Source organism: Cebus imitator, unplaced genomic scaffold (assembly GCF_001604975.1).
Source record: "Cebus imitator isolate Cc_AM_T3 unplaced genomic scaffold, Cebus_imitator-1.0 Scaffold242, whole genome shotgun sequence".
NCBI classification, from domain to species: domain Eukaryota; kingdom Metazoa; phylum Chordata; class Mammalia; order Primates; family Cebidae; genus Cebus; species Cebus imitator.
The window spans coordinates 17,036-33,593 of NW_016107557.1; the positions used below are offsets into that span (position 1 = coordinate 17,036).

The 16,558-nt window shown below is 34.9% G+C and overlaps 1 protein-coding gene across 3 annotated transcripts in view; it reads left to right on the forward strand.

Moving 5' to 3' along the window:
• Positions 1–16,558, forward strand: part of ANKRD62 (ankyrin repeat domain 62) — an 83,244-nt gene that overhangs the window by 16,659 nt on the left and 50,027 nt on the right. For all 3 annotated transcript variants that reach the window (XM_037727849.1, XM_037727848.1, XM_017498444.2), the window contains exons 7-9: positions 2,730–2,893; positions 9,375–9,408; positions 9,683–9,824. In XM_037727849.1, coding sequence (XP_037583777.1) covers positions 2,730–2,893; positions 9,375–9,408; positions 9,683–9,824 — 340 coding nt within the window. The remainder of the gene's footprint in view (positions 1–2,729; positions 2,894–9,374; positions 9,409–9,682; positions 9,825–16,558) is intronic.

Here is a 16,558-nt window from a genome sequence, read left to right on the forward strand (position 1 = left end):
CAAATCAAGAACAAACTGCCATTCACAATTGCCACAAAGAGAATAAAATACCTAGGAACACAACTAACAAGGAATGTAAAGGACCTCTTCAAGGAGAACTACAAGCCACTGCTCAATGAAATAAGAGAGGACACAAACAGATGGAGAAACATTCCATGTTCATGGTTAGGAAGAATCAATATCGTGAAAATGGCCATACTGCCCAAGGTAATTTATAGATTCAATGTTACCCCCATCAAGCTACCAATGACGTTCTTCACGGGACTGGAAAAAAACACCTTTAACTTCATATGGAACCAAAAGAGAGCCTGCATAGCCAAGTCAATTCTAAGCCAAAAGAACAAAGCTGGAAGCATCACACTACCGGACTTGAAACTATACTACAAGGCTACAGTAATCAAAACAGCATGGTAATGGTACCAAAACAGAGATATAGACCAATGGAACAGAACAGAGGTCTCGGAGGCAACGCAACATATCTACAACCATCTGATCTTTGACAAACCAGACAAAATTAGCAAGGGGAAAGGATTCCCTGTTCAATAAATGGTGTTGGGAAAGCTGGCTAGGTGGGTAGGTGGGTGCTGAACAATGAGAACACGTAGACACAGGGAGGGGAGCACTACACACTGGGGTCAGTTGGGAGGAAATAGGGGAGGGACTGTGGGGGGTGGGAAGCTGGGGAGAGATAGCAAGGGGAGAGATGCCAGATGTAGGTGATGGGGAGGAAGGCAGCAAATCACACTGCCACGTGTGTACCTATGCAACAATTTTGCATGTTCTTCACATGTACCCCAAAACCTAAAATGCAATGAAATAAATAAATGGGGAAAAAAAAAAAAGAAAATGTGCATTCCTCTCCACCACATAGTGACAGAGCATCAAAAATACATGTAGAATGATAGTTACAGCACAATATACAAAGATTTAAGTATGGAGTAGGCATATTACAACTAGAGTTCCTGACTTTGAAGAAAGAAAAGTTCAACTTGAGAGAGACTTGGAGGGTCATTTGCTGCCACTTGTTTTTTTCTCTTGATCAATTATTTGGTGCATTCTAATTTTTTACTTATGAAAATCTCTTGTGTAAAATGGGATTTCTAAATTCATAATTGTGTGTAGAAATATATTATTTCTCTATCTAAACGATAGAAGTTCAGGAAAACATTCTACAATCTTTGTTCCTTAATCAACCCAAATCTATCTATCTGTTTTCGAAGTGGCACAGAGATTGAGAAACTAATCTATTCATATACCATAGATATGGATACTTCTGAACTAGGGTTAGCATATAGGAAATTGCTTAATGAATGTAATAAGCTCTGGGATGTAACTTTTTCTATTGACTTTAAGATGATTTGCACTTATTGAATAAAGTGGGAAATCAATGCGAAGGAAGCAATGACTAAGAAGTGATATAAAAATGTATCTATCCTTGAGAATTGGAACAAATATTCATAGTCAAAGGAATCTGTATGTTGTATGTTGTGCTTTCACATGTGCAAGTTGATCCATTTAACTCAATATGTTGGGGCTTATAATTTCATCATGATCACCTTAAATATGTTTGAAAACAAATGTATATAGATACCTCCATTTATTTTTCTAACCATCATGTTTACATGTTTCTGTCAAAATCAGATCTTAATGTGATTTTATTTAATAGAGTATGATATGTATTAGCATGTATAACTTTATCATATAAGTACCATAGATTCTTAGCTAAAAATTTCGTTTTTGACTCCAAAGTAGAAACCTGATTTCTGTACGTCGAGTTTTAAAGATAAACAAAAACCTGGCAATACTCACCTTTAAAAGGAAAAGTAGATGAGGCCTCCCAGCCCCTGCTGAGGCATTAAGTTACTTTCGCAGGATCATACTTTTAATTCTTCTGATTAATTTAATGAATTTATCAGGTAATTTATCTGACTCCACATTATAAAATAGTATTATCAGTTTCTGTGCCATAAAATGCTAGGAAATGCCACGTTAGGTTTAGGAGCTTTGGATGAGTCATTTAATCTTTAGATAATAGGGCTAAAGTAGATAAATACTCCAGCTATATAATGTCGTGGTTACTGAATGTGAAATTTGGAAAGCATCTCGTTTTCCAGAGCTCTATCCTAGCATCTCAGCAATTTCACTCTGCTTCTTCTGTGGTTTCAAACTTTGGTTCCTGTTTTTCAGCAAGCACCTTCACATTTTTTATATCCTAGCATCCAAATGAAAAAAGAAAGATCAAAGATAGTGGGGAAAACTTAGTGCCAAAAAGGGAAAATTTCCTTTCTGTTCCTGAAGTCCCACAGTGGCACATTCTCTAAATCTGGCCATTAGAGTAAACTCCAGGAGGTAAAGATAGAAGAGGACAGATTTCATGCCTTTGTTCTTTTATTTCTCTATTTCTGCTCATCACAAAGGTGTGAAATTTATATTAGACAGCAAGGAGTGGAGTGAATAAAAGCATAAATTTCGAATGAGCCCTTTTTCAAAGTGTGGAAATTTTTGTTTTATTCACTCAGAAATGATTCAGACTTTATATGAATATTGATGAAAAGATCATAACGTAAGTTATGGTAATAATTATATAGTGATAAAATTAAAGTAAATACAAAATATTTTAATGAATATTATCATGACAGAGTCAAGTGATAAAATGAATGAAAACAAAAATGTTCTTTCTATTAGATAAAATAATGGCAATTATTATCAGTGTCAAACTTTCATTGAAGGTTACAGAAAAAATGAAGACGTGCAGAAATAAGAAAGTGGAAGTGTCAAGAAACCTAGATGCCGATTACAGCGACAGTGATGATAATGAATTAATCCAAGAAAGAAGGAGCAGAAAACCTGATAATCCTCAATTCTCCAGGCAGAAGAGTGAAGAGTATAATAGGTAAGCCTATAGCAATATTTAATAATATAAAACATCTTAAGTATAATAAATCTGTGTTAAGGATTTTATATATGTTTCATGCTTATATATGTTAAGAATTTTCATTATAGCATCATCATATCAAAAAGCTGGAGATAGTCTAAAATCCCATTAATAAGGAAATAGGTAAATCATCATACCCATTAAATAACGTAGTATGCAACCCTCTTTTTAAAATTAGGTTGGATCTATAGTATACTGATTACTTCATCAGTAATGTATATTTAAAACATTTAGTTTGATAACATATCTTAAGTAAATTTTGTCAGAATATGACATTGTAATATCTTGATACTTGTAATATCTACTGAGTTGCAAAAGGAAACTACGTGCTACCTTGGCACTTTATGTTAGCAACAAAATTGCTAGTTATGACATTTGTTTCTTGTTCTCAGTGCATGAGTGCTCAAATACTGATTCTCACAATAATCTGAATATTGTTGAGGGATGCACATGAGGATCTGTATTCCATGTAAATATTCAGTGTATTGATAAAACTTGTTAAAATATTTCAAAGGATCTTTGATCTACCGAGTCAGGAGTTCACCCAATTTTTTCCTGTAAAGAGTAACTACTTTAGGCTTCGTGGACCAGAAGGTCTCTGACATCTTTCATAGACAACAGATAAATAGGTAGCACTGTGTTCCAAGAAAACTTTACTTACAAAAACAGGCAGTGGGCTGAATTTGGCCCACAAGTACTGATTTGCTGACTCCTATGCCAAAACCAAGGTGCTGCTAATGCAGTGAACCTCCTCTTTCGAAGCACTTTAAATGCATCCGATTATCCTTTCAAAAGATATTTTAGTATGCACAACACCATATTTTACAACAGTGACTTCCTATTATATAATTTATAAAATTCGGTAGACAAAATAAGATTTGAATTTTTGCCTTTTTTCATCTTAAAGAATTTATTATTTTAATATGACTAACCATTTTGTATATTTGATGAGGATAAAATATCTCAGAGTTGAGTGATTTTTCTCAAGTAAGAAATACTGCCCTTTAGTCTTTCTGTGGTCTTTATAAGCATGACCAAAATGATAACCACCTTTATAATCTAGAAATGTTCAAGGGGTGTTTTAGTTCTATAATTTTATGATGTCATGATGTTATTTAGTACCTTGATCTGACTTGCCATATATGTCTGGCTTGACATATATGTGTGTGTGTGTGTGTGTGTGTGTCTGTGTTTGTGTGTGTATAATTTTTAAAAGCTTTTAAGATGTTAAAACATACTGTGTAACTAATCATTAGTCACTATTAATCATTATGAAATGATTGTAAATGTCCTTAAAATTAACCTGTCTGTACTCATGGACTCAAGTTTCCTTTCCATTCACTCTTGAACTCACCACCTTAATTTTCACTCTCACCACTCCTTCAAAATTATTCTCAAGGTTGTCACTGATTTTTCACTGTAATACATCTAGACATAATTTTTTTATATCTCACTTTATGTAGCTTATCAGCAATACTTGACCCAATGGAAAACTCTCTCCTCTATAACACTTTCTTCACTGACCCTCAGAATCTCACTCACTCGACTAGATTTTCGTCCTGACTTTCTAGTCCATCCATCTTAGCCTGTTTTGCTTACGTCTTCTCATCTTCTACCTTTTATAGGTTGAAGTGACCCAGGGCTCAGTCCTTGAGGTTTTTTCTTGTGACTTTTACTAGCTTGTATATGCTAATAATTTTCAAATTTATACCTCTAGCCCATTTCAGTCCTATATATCAACCTGTCTACTTGATATCTCTCCTTGATTAACTATTGGGTACAGCAAATTTATCAGGTCCAAAGTCTAGCTACCGATGGTCTTTCTCTTACCTGCCCCTCGTGTAGTCTTTTGCTGTTCCATTAATCACAACTCTTGCAAATGCTCTGCCCAAAACCCTGCTGTCATCCTTGACTCACACATGCTTTCTCTGTCTGCCTCCCCTGACCCCCACCTCTGACACTCCACAGCTAAGATGTTAGCAGATCTGGTCAGGACTAACTTCACAATATATCCAAAAACCAGTCACATCTTTCATGTCTAAGCAACTCCACTATCATCTGATCGGCCATCTAGATTAGCATAATAGACTGCTGATTGGTCTTCCTGTTTCTCTGTGTTTAATCCTGTTTTCATCAATTCTTAACCCAGTGAACCTATTGAAGCATGTCAGATTATGTCACTCTTTTGGTTAAAAACTTCCAGTTGCTTCCCATTTCACTCAAAATATATGCCAAATTTTCTCCTAATACTCAAAAGGCAGCACAGGATCTGACCTCTTATTTTCCTGATTTAAGCTTTTGCCTTTCTAGTCTGGTTTATCGTGGTGTACAGTTTTAAACAAAAATACTCACTTAAAGTACAGTTTGATATGTGTTCATTCTGACAATTTTACCTGGCAATTATATGCTCTTTATGGACTCTTTTGGCTCTTTTTAATGAACTATACTCTCTATATTAATAGTTTTCTAATTAGGGAGAAAAGCCCAATATTGTGGTCACTCACTATTCTATTACTGGTAATTATGATCATTTCAATCATGGTACAAGGGATCATAGGAGTTGCAAACTTCACTGGTATTTTATTAGGAATAATAAAATATTCATGTGGTAAATGCAATGGATGTAAAAATTCTTTTCAAAGGATTATGAGCCTTTAGCTTCTGAAATAAACAGATGAAAGTTGGATTTGGCCAGGTGTGGTGGCTCACTCCTGTAATCCTAGCTTTTTGGGAGGCCAGGGCAGGTGGATCATTTGAGGTCAGAAGTTCAAGAACAGTCTGGCCAACATGGTGAAATCCCATCTATACCAAAAATACAAAAATTAGCTGTCAGTAGTGGCGCGCCTGTAATCCTAGCTACTTGGGAGGCTGAGGCAGAAGAATTGCTTGAGCCTGGAAGGCAGAGGTTGCAGTGAGATGAGATATTGCCACCGCACTCCAGTCTGGGCAACAGAATGAGACCCTGTCTAAAAAAAAAAAAAAGTTTGGTTTATTGCTTTCTCTAGTAAGAACTCTGTGCTGGTCAGGCACAGTCTCTTATAATGTAGCAGCTACTAAGCCTTATAAAAGGTTTGTGGAATGGTGAAGTTGAAGGCTTGGCTGACTCTCATAGGCGTAACTGGGTTGACATCATCTGGAGCGATGTGGTTATCTGTCTAAGACTGTTGTGGATTAGTTGGCACTTCCAGGCATGCTGATTGGAATGAGTTTGTCTCTGGATGTCTTCAGAGGCAGGTGGCTGACATTCATTGGTTGGTGTTAGTGAGGCCAGTGGTCATTGATTGACTAGATTAAAATTTGGTTCTGGGTGGCTACCTGTTACCATGGCTACAGGTCAGTTTTCCTTAGTTTGTGGCAATGTTAATCAGATGTTTTCTGTTTGAAAGTTGAGTTCTATCAACTATGTTCAAATGAACTCTATTTTATATTCCAGAATTATATACTTATTTTTTAAGTTTGGATCAAGAGAAATTGTTTGATCAATGATCTCAGAAAGATAGTTTTTAGAAGCTTAGTCTTAACCAGAAGACTCATCTACATATATTTTTGGTAAATAATTGCTGGATTTATTTTTGTTTTTTGTGTTTTTAGGGGCTCAGGCTGAACTCCTAACATAATAATCTCCAATGGGAAATTTCAGCCTTTTTGTAAATTTATGTAGGTATATGATAGTGATATTCGTGTGTTTACAATTTTCTGCTGATAAATCCAGCTTTTCAAATTAGGAATAGATACCACACTGTAAGTATACAAAAGTTTCTAAATCATTCTATTTTCAAACAAAATTCTAATTAATCAGAATAGTGCTATTTTTGAACTATATATAAAGACATATAGGTATTTTAAAAGCAAGTGTTTTTTTCCCTTTATGGTAATTTCACAGTTTCTTTTAGGTTATATGTGCCTCATAGTATTCTGAAAACTTAATTTAAATGAAACACGTTAAAACAATAACTATGAAACAAATCCAGCTATGACCCCATGTTTAAGAGTCATTGCCTTGCAGGCAGGGAGCTCCAGCATTTTAGCGTAGCATTCAAGTTTAGCGTAGCATTCTTTTCTCAGTGTTTGCTTTCATGTATTTTACGTTTGACCTTTCAACTTCCCAGGAAACAACTGGATGCCATGTGCTTAATCCCTGTGCTCACATTCTATTCTCTATATAAAATGGATTTCTCCTACTGTTTTTGTTTTTGTTTTGGCCTGGTGAGCTCCTCTTGTCTTTTGCCTCTTCCATAATGTCTTTCTCATGCTCACATATAATTTTTTCTGGTAGTCTTCCAGAAGAATAATGATATCAGTTTTAGTGAAGTGGTTAAGTTTGAAGGAGGATAAAATCTCTAATTTTCTTATCTCCTTGTGAAGGAATATTAGCAGTGATTACTTTCTCTGGAAATAAAATAGTGTAGACAGCCTAATCTAGAGAATATTCAACTGTGTCAATGCTGCTGGAAGACTGATTAAAACAAAGAGTTTCAACTGGTTGCCATGGAACCCTGACTAAGCACAGACAAATCTTGAGAGAACTTTGACTGCAAAAGGGAGTAGAGAAATGGGTAACAAGTAAAAGAAGAAGAATACAATATTCAAGTGACTTGTTTCTTTTTCAATTTTAAAATGGAAGCCGTTAGAGTATTCTTGTTTGCTGTTCGGAATGATCCATTAGAGAAGAAATGTGTTTTTGGAATTTAGTTTTGTTTGCATGTCTGAGAATTGGAAAGTTTTCTTTTAAATATCTATAGTAAATCAATTGTTTGTACAGTTTCTACTCATGTATAGTTTTATCAGAAGAGGTGTTTTTTCAGAATTCATTCAGGAATGGAATATTTTAATGTAATGGTACATGAAAATGATGACCTAAAGTTAAACTCACATTCATATATTTTTAGAAATTCTATAATAAACATACAAACACTTGGTCATATTGGATAGAATTTAAATATGCCTTGATGATGTATCACAGTACCTTTGAAAGTAGCATCACAAATAACTGTGCCAAGGTAGTCTAAAATAACAGGTGTGTCACTTTTACGGTTGTTCAGATGCTGGGAAGGGGAAGCTTTCTAATTAATAATAGAAAAGCAAACTACTGAAAAAATAATTACAGACTGTTACTTATGGACTGTATAGTTCAAATGTAAAAAATAAATGTTTTTTGGGCCAACAGTGTCTTTGACATGTCTTGTACACTCAATAAGTTTCAGTTGAATGCATAAATAAATAGTCAAATGGATGAATGAATGTTTTTTGCTGAATTTCTTTAGAGAAACCAAATTTTCAGTTTATTAAAAGCAGGTTTCCAAAGCAGCATAGATATAAAATCTTATTTAAAAAAATTGCAAGATTCAGAGATTATTATGTGTAATCATAGAAAGAAATGGAAAGATAACGTGAATTCATCTGCTATTATATTACTTGTAAACACTTGAAAATTAATATTACTTTTATAGTGTATTATAGAGTATCCTGAAACACATATTTTGGAGCCAGAGTTCATGGGTTTGAATGCTTAATCTGCTACTGACAAGTTTTATGAGCTTGGGCAAGTTATATGACCTTTCCATGCCTACTTTCTTCCTTTATAAAATGCTCGGTATGTTATCTATCTCACAGAATTGTTGGGAGGATTCAAGTGACTTAAACACTTGTACAGTGTTTAGAATAGTACACAGTACCTGCACAGCATGTCCTGAAAAGCTAATGTCATAATTTTAAAAAGGGTTTCTGTTACATAAGTAATATTTATCAAATAAGTCTTAGTACCAATTAAAGCTTGTTTGTATGGAAAAGGGCAATAAGGTCAGGTGCAGTGGCTCACACCTATAATCATAACAGTTTGGGAGGCCAAGGCAGGTGGATCACCTCAGTTCAGGAGTTCAAGACTAGCCTGACCAACATGGTGAAACCCCATCTCTACTAAAAGTACAAAAAATATAAAAAAATGAAAAATAAGTACGTGTGGTGGCAGGCACTTGTAATCCCAGCTACTCAGAAGGGTGAGCTAGGAGAATCACTAGAACCATAGGGCTGGAAGTTGCAGTGAACCGAGATCATGCCATTGCACTCTGGCCCAGGCAACAGAGCAAGACTCTCTCAAAAAATAAATTAATAATAAATAAATAAATAAATAAATAAATGGGGGCAACGAGAAAAAGCTAGTGTGTGTGTGTGTGTATATATATATTTTTTTTCTATCAAATAATGCAAGTAATATGTGTTTTCTTTTTCTTTGGCTGTCAGAAAACTAATGCTACCCTTTCCATTTACTTTATCCCCTTGTAGAAAATGTATTTTACATCACCTGTGAAATATTACCTGTAAACTTTATGAATAGGAGAGAGAAATTATAAACATAGAGGTTTTATATAGAAAATAGTTATAGATAGTCTTTGTATTTTACATATTTACCATTTGCCTGATTGTAACTTTTTTTTTTTAGGCTTGCAGAGAAAACATCTAATAAAGAGAACAAGGTATTGTAAAAGTAAATTGTCAAGAATGTTGTTGAAAATCTCTTATTAAAGGTCACTTAAAAAAACAGAAAATCTTTTGTAGTAAAGATACTGGCTTTGAAAAAGCAGCAGTAACAATTCATAAAGGTACCCTCTTAACCAAAGTCTATTAACTATTTTAAGAAGTACTTTGGTTTTGCTCATAAAAAAAGATGAATAATTCCCACTGGTGTACATTTAATATATGCTATAAATATTTGGGGGACATTTTCAAACAGTGTTATTTATTTTATAGGTTAAAAGACATCTATATTTCAAGGATGACCCCGATGACATAATTTGGTCATCTGAAACAACCTCAGAGGTTGATGAGTTGCCTTACTCTGATTATAAGAATTTTATGTTACTCATTGAACAACATAGAATGGAGTGTAAAGGTAGGACCAATGCATAAATTTAAGGCTTTTTCCCTAGCCTATAGTAATGTTTGCACACATTGCTTGGCACTGTGTCATAGATCACTGATGTGTTATAGGGATGTTCATCTCAGAAATATGCTTTTTGTGAATATAGAATGAGAACTGCTCTATCTTGTATACTCTTAGCCAAAGAGCTGTGATCATTCCACTGTACCTTTCTCCATGTGAATGACACTCCCAATCTATTTGTTGACTCTGCTTCTCTCCTATGCCTTTACCTAGGGTCAGGCCATTATCTCGTATGTTGAATACTGTGATAACTCTTTTTTAACTCTTTTCCCTATTGCTCCACCTTCCAAAACCATGGTCTGTTCTGCAACAATAATTATATACATTTTTAAAATTTATGTCTGATCATGTTACCTGCTTGCTTAACACCCAGCTGCCACTTGTCATTGCTATAAGATAGACATGTCATACTCTAGCTTTATACTACATCATTTCATATCCTTGTTTCTCTCCACATCACAGCCAGTGCCCCAGGTGTTTGCTCCTACAATCCTTAGCTTTAGTGAGGTATAGTTGATATATGTTAAAGTGCACATATGTAAGATGTAAAATTTAATAAGTTTTTTGACAGGTGTATACACCTGTGAAACTATCACCATAATGAACATAGTTATCTTATCCATCACCCACAAAAGTGTCCTGTGCTGCTTTATGTTCCCTTTTTAGAAAAACTGCTAAATTGTTTTCCAAAACATTTGTACCATTGCCATCAACAGACTAGGACAGTTTCCATTTCTGTGTTGTCACACTAAGTATTGCAGTATTTATTTGTAGCATTCTCATGGGTGTGGATTTTGTGCATGATCCTAATGACTAAACATGTTGAACATCTTTCCATGTTTTATTTGCCATCTGTATATCCTCTTTGGTGAACTGTGTTTTCAAATCTTTTTCTATTTACAATATTAGGGTGATGTTTTCTTGCTTGTTGAATTTTAAGGGTTATGGACACTATTACTTTACAAGAACATTTTTTCCAGTTTGTGGCTTGAATTCATTTTCTTAATAGTGTCTCCTGAAGAACAGAGGTTTTTAATTTTGATGAACTTTGTTTAGTTACAGAGTTTTCATTTTATGTCGTATCTAAGAAATCTTTCCTAGCACAAGTAATTTTCTCAAAATTTTTACAAAAATTTTATTCTATGCTTCATTCTAGAAGTTTTATAGTTCTAGGTCTTACATGTAAATGTATGCATCATTTTGAGTTCATTTTTATATATAGAATGAGGTATGGATTCAAGTTAACTTTTTAGATATGAACAGCCAGTTGTTTGAGTACCATGTATGGAAATGGCTATCCTTTCTCTACTACATTGCCATCCTGCCTTTGTCAGAAATAAACTGGTTGCCTGTATGTCATCTATTTGCCTGTGGACTCTGTTGAATTCTATTAATTTACAGATGCTCCTCAAATTATGGTAGGGTTACTTCTGATTTCAGTCAAAAGCTAAGTGATACTTCATTAAACTCATTATAAAGTCACTAAGTTAAACCACCTTAAGTTGGGAACTGTCTGTATTTGACTTTATATAGGTTGAACATCCCTAATTCAAAAATCCCAAATCTGAAATACTGTAAAATCCAGTGTGTTTATTGTCAACCCGATCTCACAAGTGGAAAGTTCCATATCTGAGCTCATGTACACAAACTTTGTTTCATGCAAAAAGTTATAAAATATTTAAAATTACCTTCAGAGGCTAGGCATGGTGGTTCATGCCTATAATCCCAGAACTTTAGGAGGCTGAGGCGGGAGGATCACTTTGGGTCAGGAGTTCGAAATCATTCTGGCCAACATGGCAAAACCCCATCTCTACTAAAAATACAAAAATTAGTTAAACGTGTTAATGCATACCTATAATCCCAGCTACTCAGGTAGCTGAGGCAAGAAATCGCTTGAACTTGGGAGGTGAAAGTTGCAATGAGCTGTGATCTCACCACTGCACTCCAGCTTAGGTGACAGAGCAAGACTATCTCAAAAATTAAAATAAAATAAAATTACCTTCAGGCTTTGTGTATAAGGTGTATATGAAAAATAAGCATATTTTGTGTTTGGGCCTGGGTCCTATCTCCTAGAGATATCATTATATATATGCAAATATTCCAAAATCCAAAATCTGCAATACTTCTGGTCCCAAGCACTTTGAATAAGGGATGTTCATCCTGTACCAGTGGCACATTGTTTTGATTACTATTGATTTATAATAATTGTCATAATCAGTTTTCCAATTTTGTTATTTGTTCTGTTTTGGCTATACTAGAACCTTTGCATTTCTACATGAACTTTAGAATTGACTTGTCAACTTAAAAAAAAGCCTACTGGCTTGTTGGACATTAGGTTGGGACTGTGTTATATTTATAGATTAATTTATGGAGAATGAACATCTTAACAATAATGAATCTTCCTTCTCCTGAAGAAGCATATGTCTGCATTTATATAGGTCATATTTAATTTTCTCAGTAATATTTTGTAGTTTTTAGTATATAGGTTGTCTTGTGTTTTATCAGATGTTTCAGTATTTCAGTTTTTCATATAGTCATAAATATTTAAAAATTTTTATGCTGATTGCTTATCACGAATATATAGAAATTCAATTGGTTTTTGTATGTTGATTTGACATAGTCCAATCTTGCTGAACTCACTTATTAGTTCTGGTACATTCTTGGAAGATTTGATCAGATTTTCTACATAGACCAAAGACTGTCACACTTTTTCTTAAAGTAGTTTCTTATTAAAGACTTGTGGAAAAGGGAATCTCTGTTGCAGCTGATTGACACTGCTATTGCAGTATGAGAGGAGCCATAGAAAACCTGTACATTAATGAACACAGCTGTGTTCATAGACAAAGACAAGAAGCTGGCCCATTGGTTAGAGTTTACCCAAAACTGTTGTGTGATCATAGTTGTGTATAAGGACAGATTTATTTATTTTTTCAACTGGGATGATTTTTCTTTTACTTCCCTGACTAAACTAGCTAGAATCTCCAGAAAAATGCTACATAAAAGCAGTGAAAGCAAACATTCTTGTGTTCTTCATCTTCTGGGGAACATATTCAGTTTTTCACCATGATGCATGTTAGCTGTGGGTTCATCATAGATGCTCTTTATCATGTTGATGAAGGTCCCTGGATTATTACTTTCCTGAGAGTTTTTCCTTTTTAAAAAAGCAGATTCAGCCATATCCTGGCAAAGGACATGAACTCATCGTTTTTTGTGGCTGCATAGTATTCCATGGTGTATATGTGCCACATTTTCCCTGTCCAGTCTATCATTGATGGGCATTTGGGTTGGTTCCAAGTCTTTGCTATTGTAAACAGTGCTGCAATGAACGTACGTGTGCATGTGTCCTTATAATAGAATGATTTATAATCCTTTGGATATATACCCAGTAGTGGGATTGCTGGGTCAAATGGAATTTCTTTTTCTAGGTCGTTGATGAATCGCCACATTGTCTTCCGCAATGGTTGAACTAATTTACACTTTCACCAACAGTGTAAAAGTGTTCCTATTTCTCCACATCCTCTCCAGCATCTGTTGTCTCCAGATTTTTTAATGATCGCCATTCTAACTGGCGTGAGATGGTATCTTAATGTAATTTTGATTTGCATTTCTCTAATGACCGGTGATGATGAGCATTTTTTCATATGTTTTTTGTCCTCATATGTGTCTCCTTTTGTAAAGTGTCTGTTTATATCCTTTGCCAATTTTTGAATGGGTTTGTTTGTTTTCTTGTAAATCTGTTTTAGTTCTTTGTAGATTTTGGATATAAGTCCTTTGTCAGATGGGTAGATTACAAAAATTTTTTTCCCATTCTGTTGGTTGCCAGTTCACTCTAATAATTTTATCTTTTGCTGTGCAGAAGCTCTGGAGTTTACTTAGATCCCATTTGTCTCTTTTGGCTTTTGTTGCCAATGCTTTTGGTGTTTTAGTCATGAAGTCCTTGCCTATGCCTATGTCCTGGATGGTTTTGCCTAGATTTTCTTCTAGGGTTTTTATGATGTTAGTTCTTATGTTTAAGTCTTTAATCCATCTGGAGTTAATTTTAGTGTAAGGTGTCAAGAAGGGGTCCAGTTTCTGCCTCCTGCATCTGGCTACCCAGTTTTCCCAACAACATTTATTAAACAGGGAATCATTTCTCCATTGCTTGTTTTTGTCAGGTTTGTCAAAGATCAGATGGTTGTAGATGTGTGGCATTGCCACCAAGGCCTCTGGTCTGTTCCATTGGTCTATATCTCTCTTTTGGTACCAGCACCATGCTGTTTTGGTTACTGTAGCCTTGTAGTATAGTTTGAAGTCAGGTAGCATGATGCCTCCAGCTTTGTTCTTTTCACTGAGAATTGACTTGGTTATGCTGGCTCTCTTTTGGTTCCATATGAAATTTAAGGTGTTTTTTTCCAGTTCTGTGAAGAAGGTCATTGGTAGCTTGATGGGGATTACGTTGAATCTATAAATTACTTCGGGCAATATGGCCATTTTCATGATATTGATTCTTCCCAACCATGAGCATGGAATGTTTCTTCATCTGTTTGTGTCCTCTCTTATTTCCTTGATCAGTGGTTTGTAGTTCTCCTTGAAGAGGTCCTTTTCATCCTTTTTTCGTTTTATTCCTAAGTATTTTAGTTTGTTCTTTATTTGGCTCTCTTTAACTCTGTTATTGGTATATAGGAATGCTTGTGATTTTTGCACATTGATTTTGTATCCTGAGGCTTTACTGAAGTTTGCTTATCAGTTTAAGGAGATTTTGGGCTGAGATGATAGGGTCTTCTAAATATACAATCTTGTCATCTGCAAATAGAGGCAGTTTGATGTCCTCCTTTCCTAATTGAATACACTTTCTTTTTCTTGCCTGTTTGCTCTGGCTAGAACTTCCGATACTATATTGCATAGGAGTGGTGAGAGAGGGCATTCTTGTCTAGTGCCAGGTTTCAAAGGGAATTCTTCCAGTTTTGCCCAATCAGTATGATATTGGCTGTGTGTTTGTCATAAACAGCTTCTATTATTTTGAGATACGTTCCATCCATACCTAGTTTATTGAGATTTTTTAGCATAAAGGGCTGTTGAATTTTGTTGAAGGCCTTCTCTACATCAATTGAGATAATCATGTGGTTTTTGCCTTGGTTCTGTTTATGTGGTGACTTATGTTTACAGACTTGTGTATGTTGAACCAGCCTTGCATCTCTGGGATAGAGCCTACTCGATCGTGATGGATAAGCTTTTTGATGTGCTGTTGCAACCAGTTTGCCAGTATTTTATTGAAGATTTTTGCATCTATGTTCTTCATGGATATTGGCCTGAAGTTTTCTTGTTGAGTCTCTGCCAGATTTTGGTATCAGCATATTGGTGTCATAAAAGATTTGGGGAGGATTCCCCCTTTTTGGATTGTTTGGATTAGCTTCAGAAGGAGTGGTACCAGATCCACTTTTCATGTCTGGTACAATTTGGCTGTGAACCCATTTGGATTTGGGCTTTTTTTGGTTGGTAGGCTATTAATTGCTGCCTTAACTTCAGGCCTTGTTACTGGTCTATTCAGGGTTTCAACTTCTTCCTGGTTTAGGCTTGGAAGGGTGTAAGTATCCAGGAATTTATCCATTTTTTCCAGGTTTACTGGTTTATGTGCATTGGGTTGTTTGTATTAATCTCTGATGGTGGTTTGTTTTTCTGTTTAATCTTTGGTGATATCCCCTTTATCATTTTTCATTGCATCTATTTGATTATTCTCTCTTCTTTTTTATTAATCTGGGTAGTGGTCTATCTATTTTGTTTATCTTTTCAAAAAAACAGCTTCTGGATTTATTGATTGTTTGAAAGATTTTTTGTGTCTCTCTGTCCTTCAGTTTTGCTCTGATCTTAGTTATTTCTTGTCTTCTGCTAGCTTTTGCGTTTTTTTGATCTTGCTCCTTAAGCTTTTCCAATTTTGATGATAGGGTGTCAATTTTTTATCTTTCCTTACTTCTCATGTAGGCATTTATTGGTATAAAGTTTTCTCTAGACACTGCTTTAAAAGTGTCCCAGAGATTCTGATACATTGTGTCTTCGTTCTCATTTGGTTTCGAAAAACATCTTTGTTTCTGCCTTCGTTTCATTGTTTATCAAGTCAACATTCAAGACCCAGTTGTTCAGTTTCCATGAAATTGTGTGGTTCTGAGTTAGTTTCTGAATTCTGACTTCTAATTTGATTGTGCTATGGTCTGAGAGACTGTTATGATTTCTGTTCTTTTGCATTTGCTGAGGAGTGATTTACTTCCAATTATGTGGTCAGTTTTAGGATAGGTGTGATGTGGTGCTGAGAAGAATGTATATTCTGTGAATTTGGGATGGAGAGTTCTGTAAATGTCTATTAGGTTTGCTTGGTCCAGGTCTAAGTTCAAGTCCTGGATATCCATGTTAATTTTCTGTCCCGTCGATCTGTCTAATATTGACAGTGGAGTGTTACAGTCTACCATTATTATTGTGTGGGAGTATAAGTGTCTTTGTAGGTCATTAGGAACTTGCTTTTGTATCTGGGTGCTTCTTTATTGGGCACTTATATATTTAAGATCATTATCTATTCTTGTTGCATTGATCGTTTTACAATTATGTAATGTCCTTCTTTGTCTCTTTAGATCTTTGTTGCTTTAAAACCTATTTTATCAGAGACTAGGATTGGAACTCCTGCTTTTTTTTTTTTTTTTTTTTTTTTTTTTTTT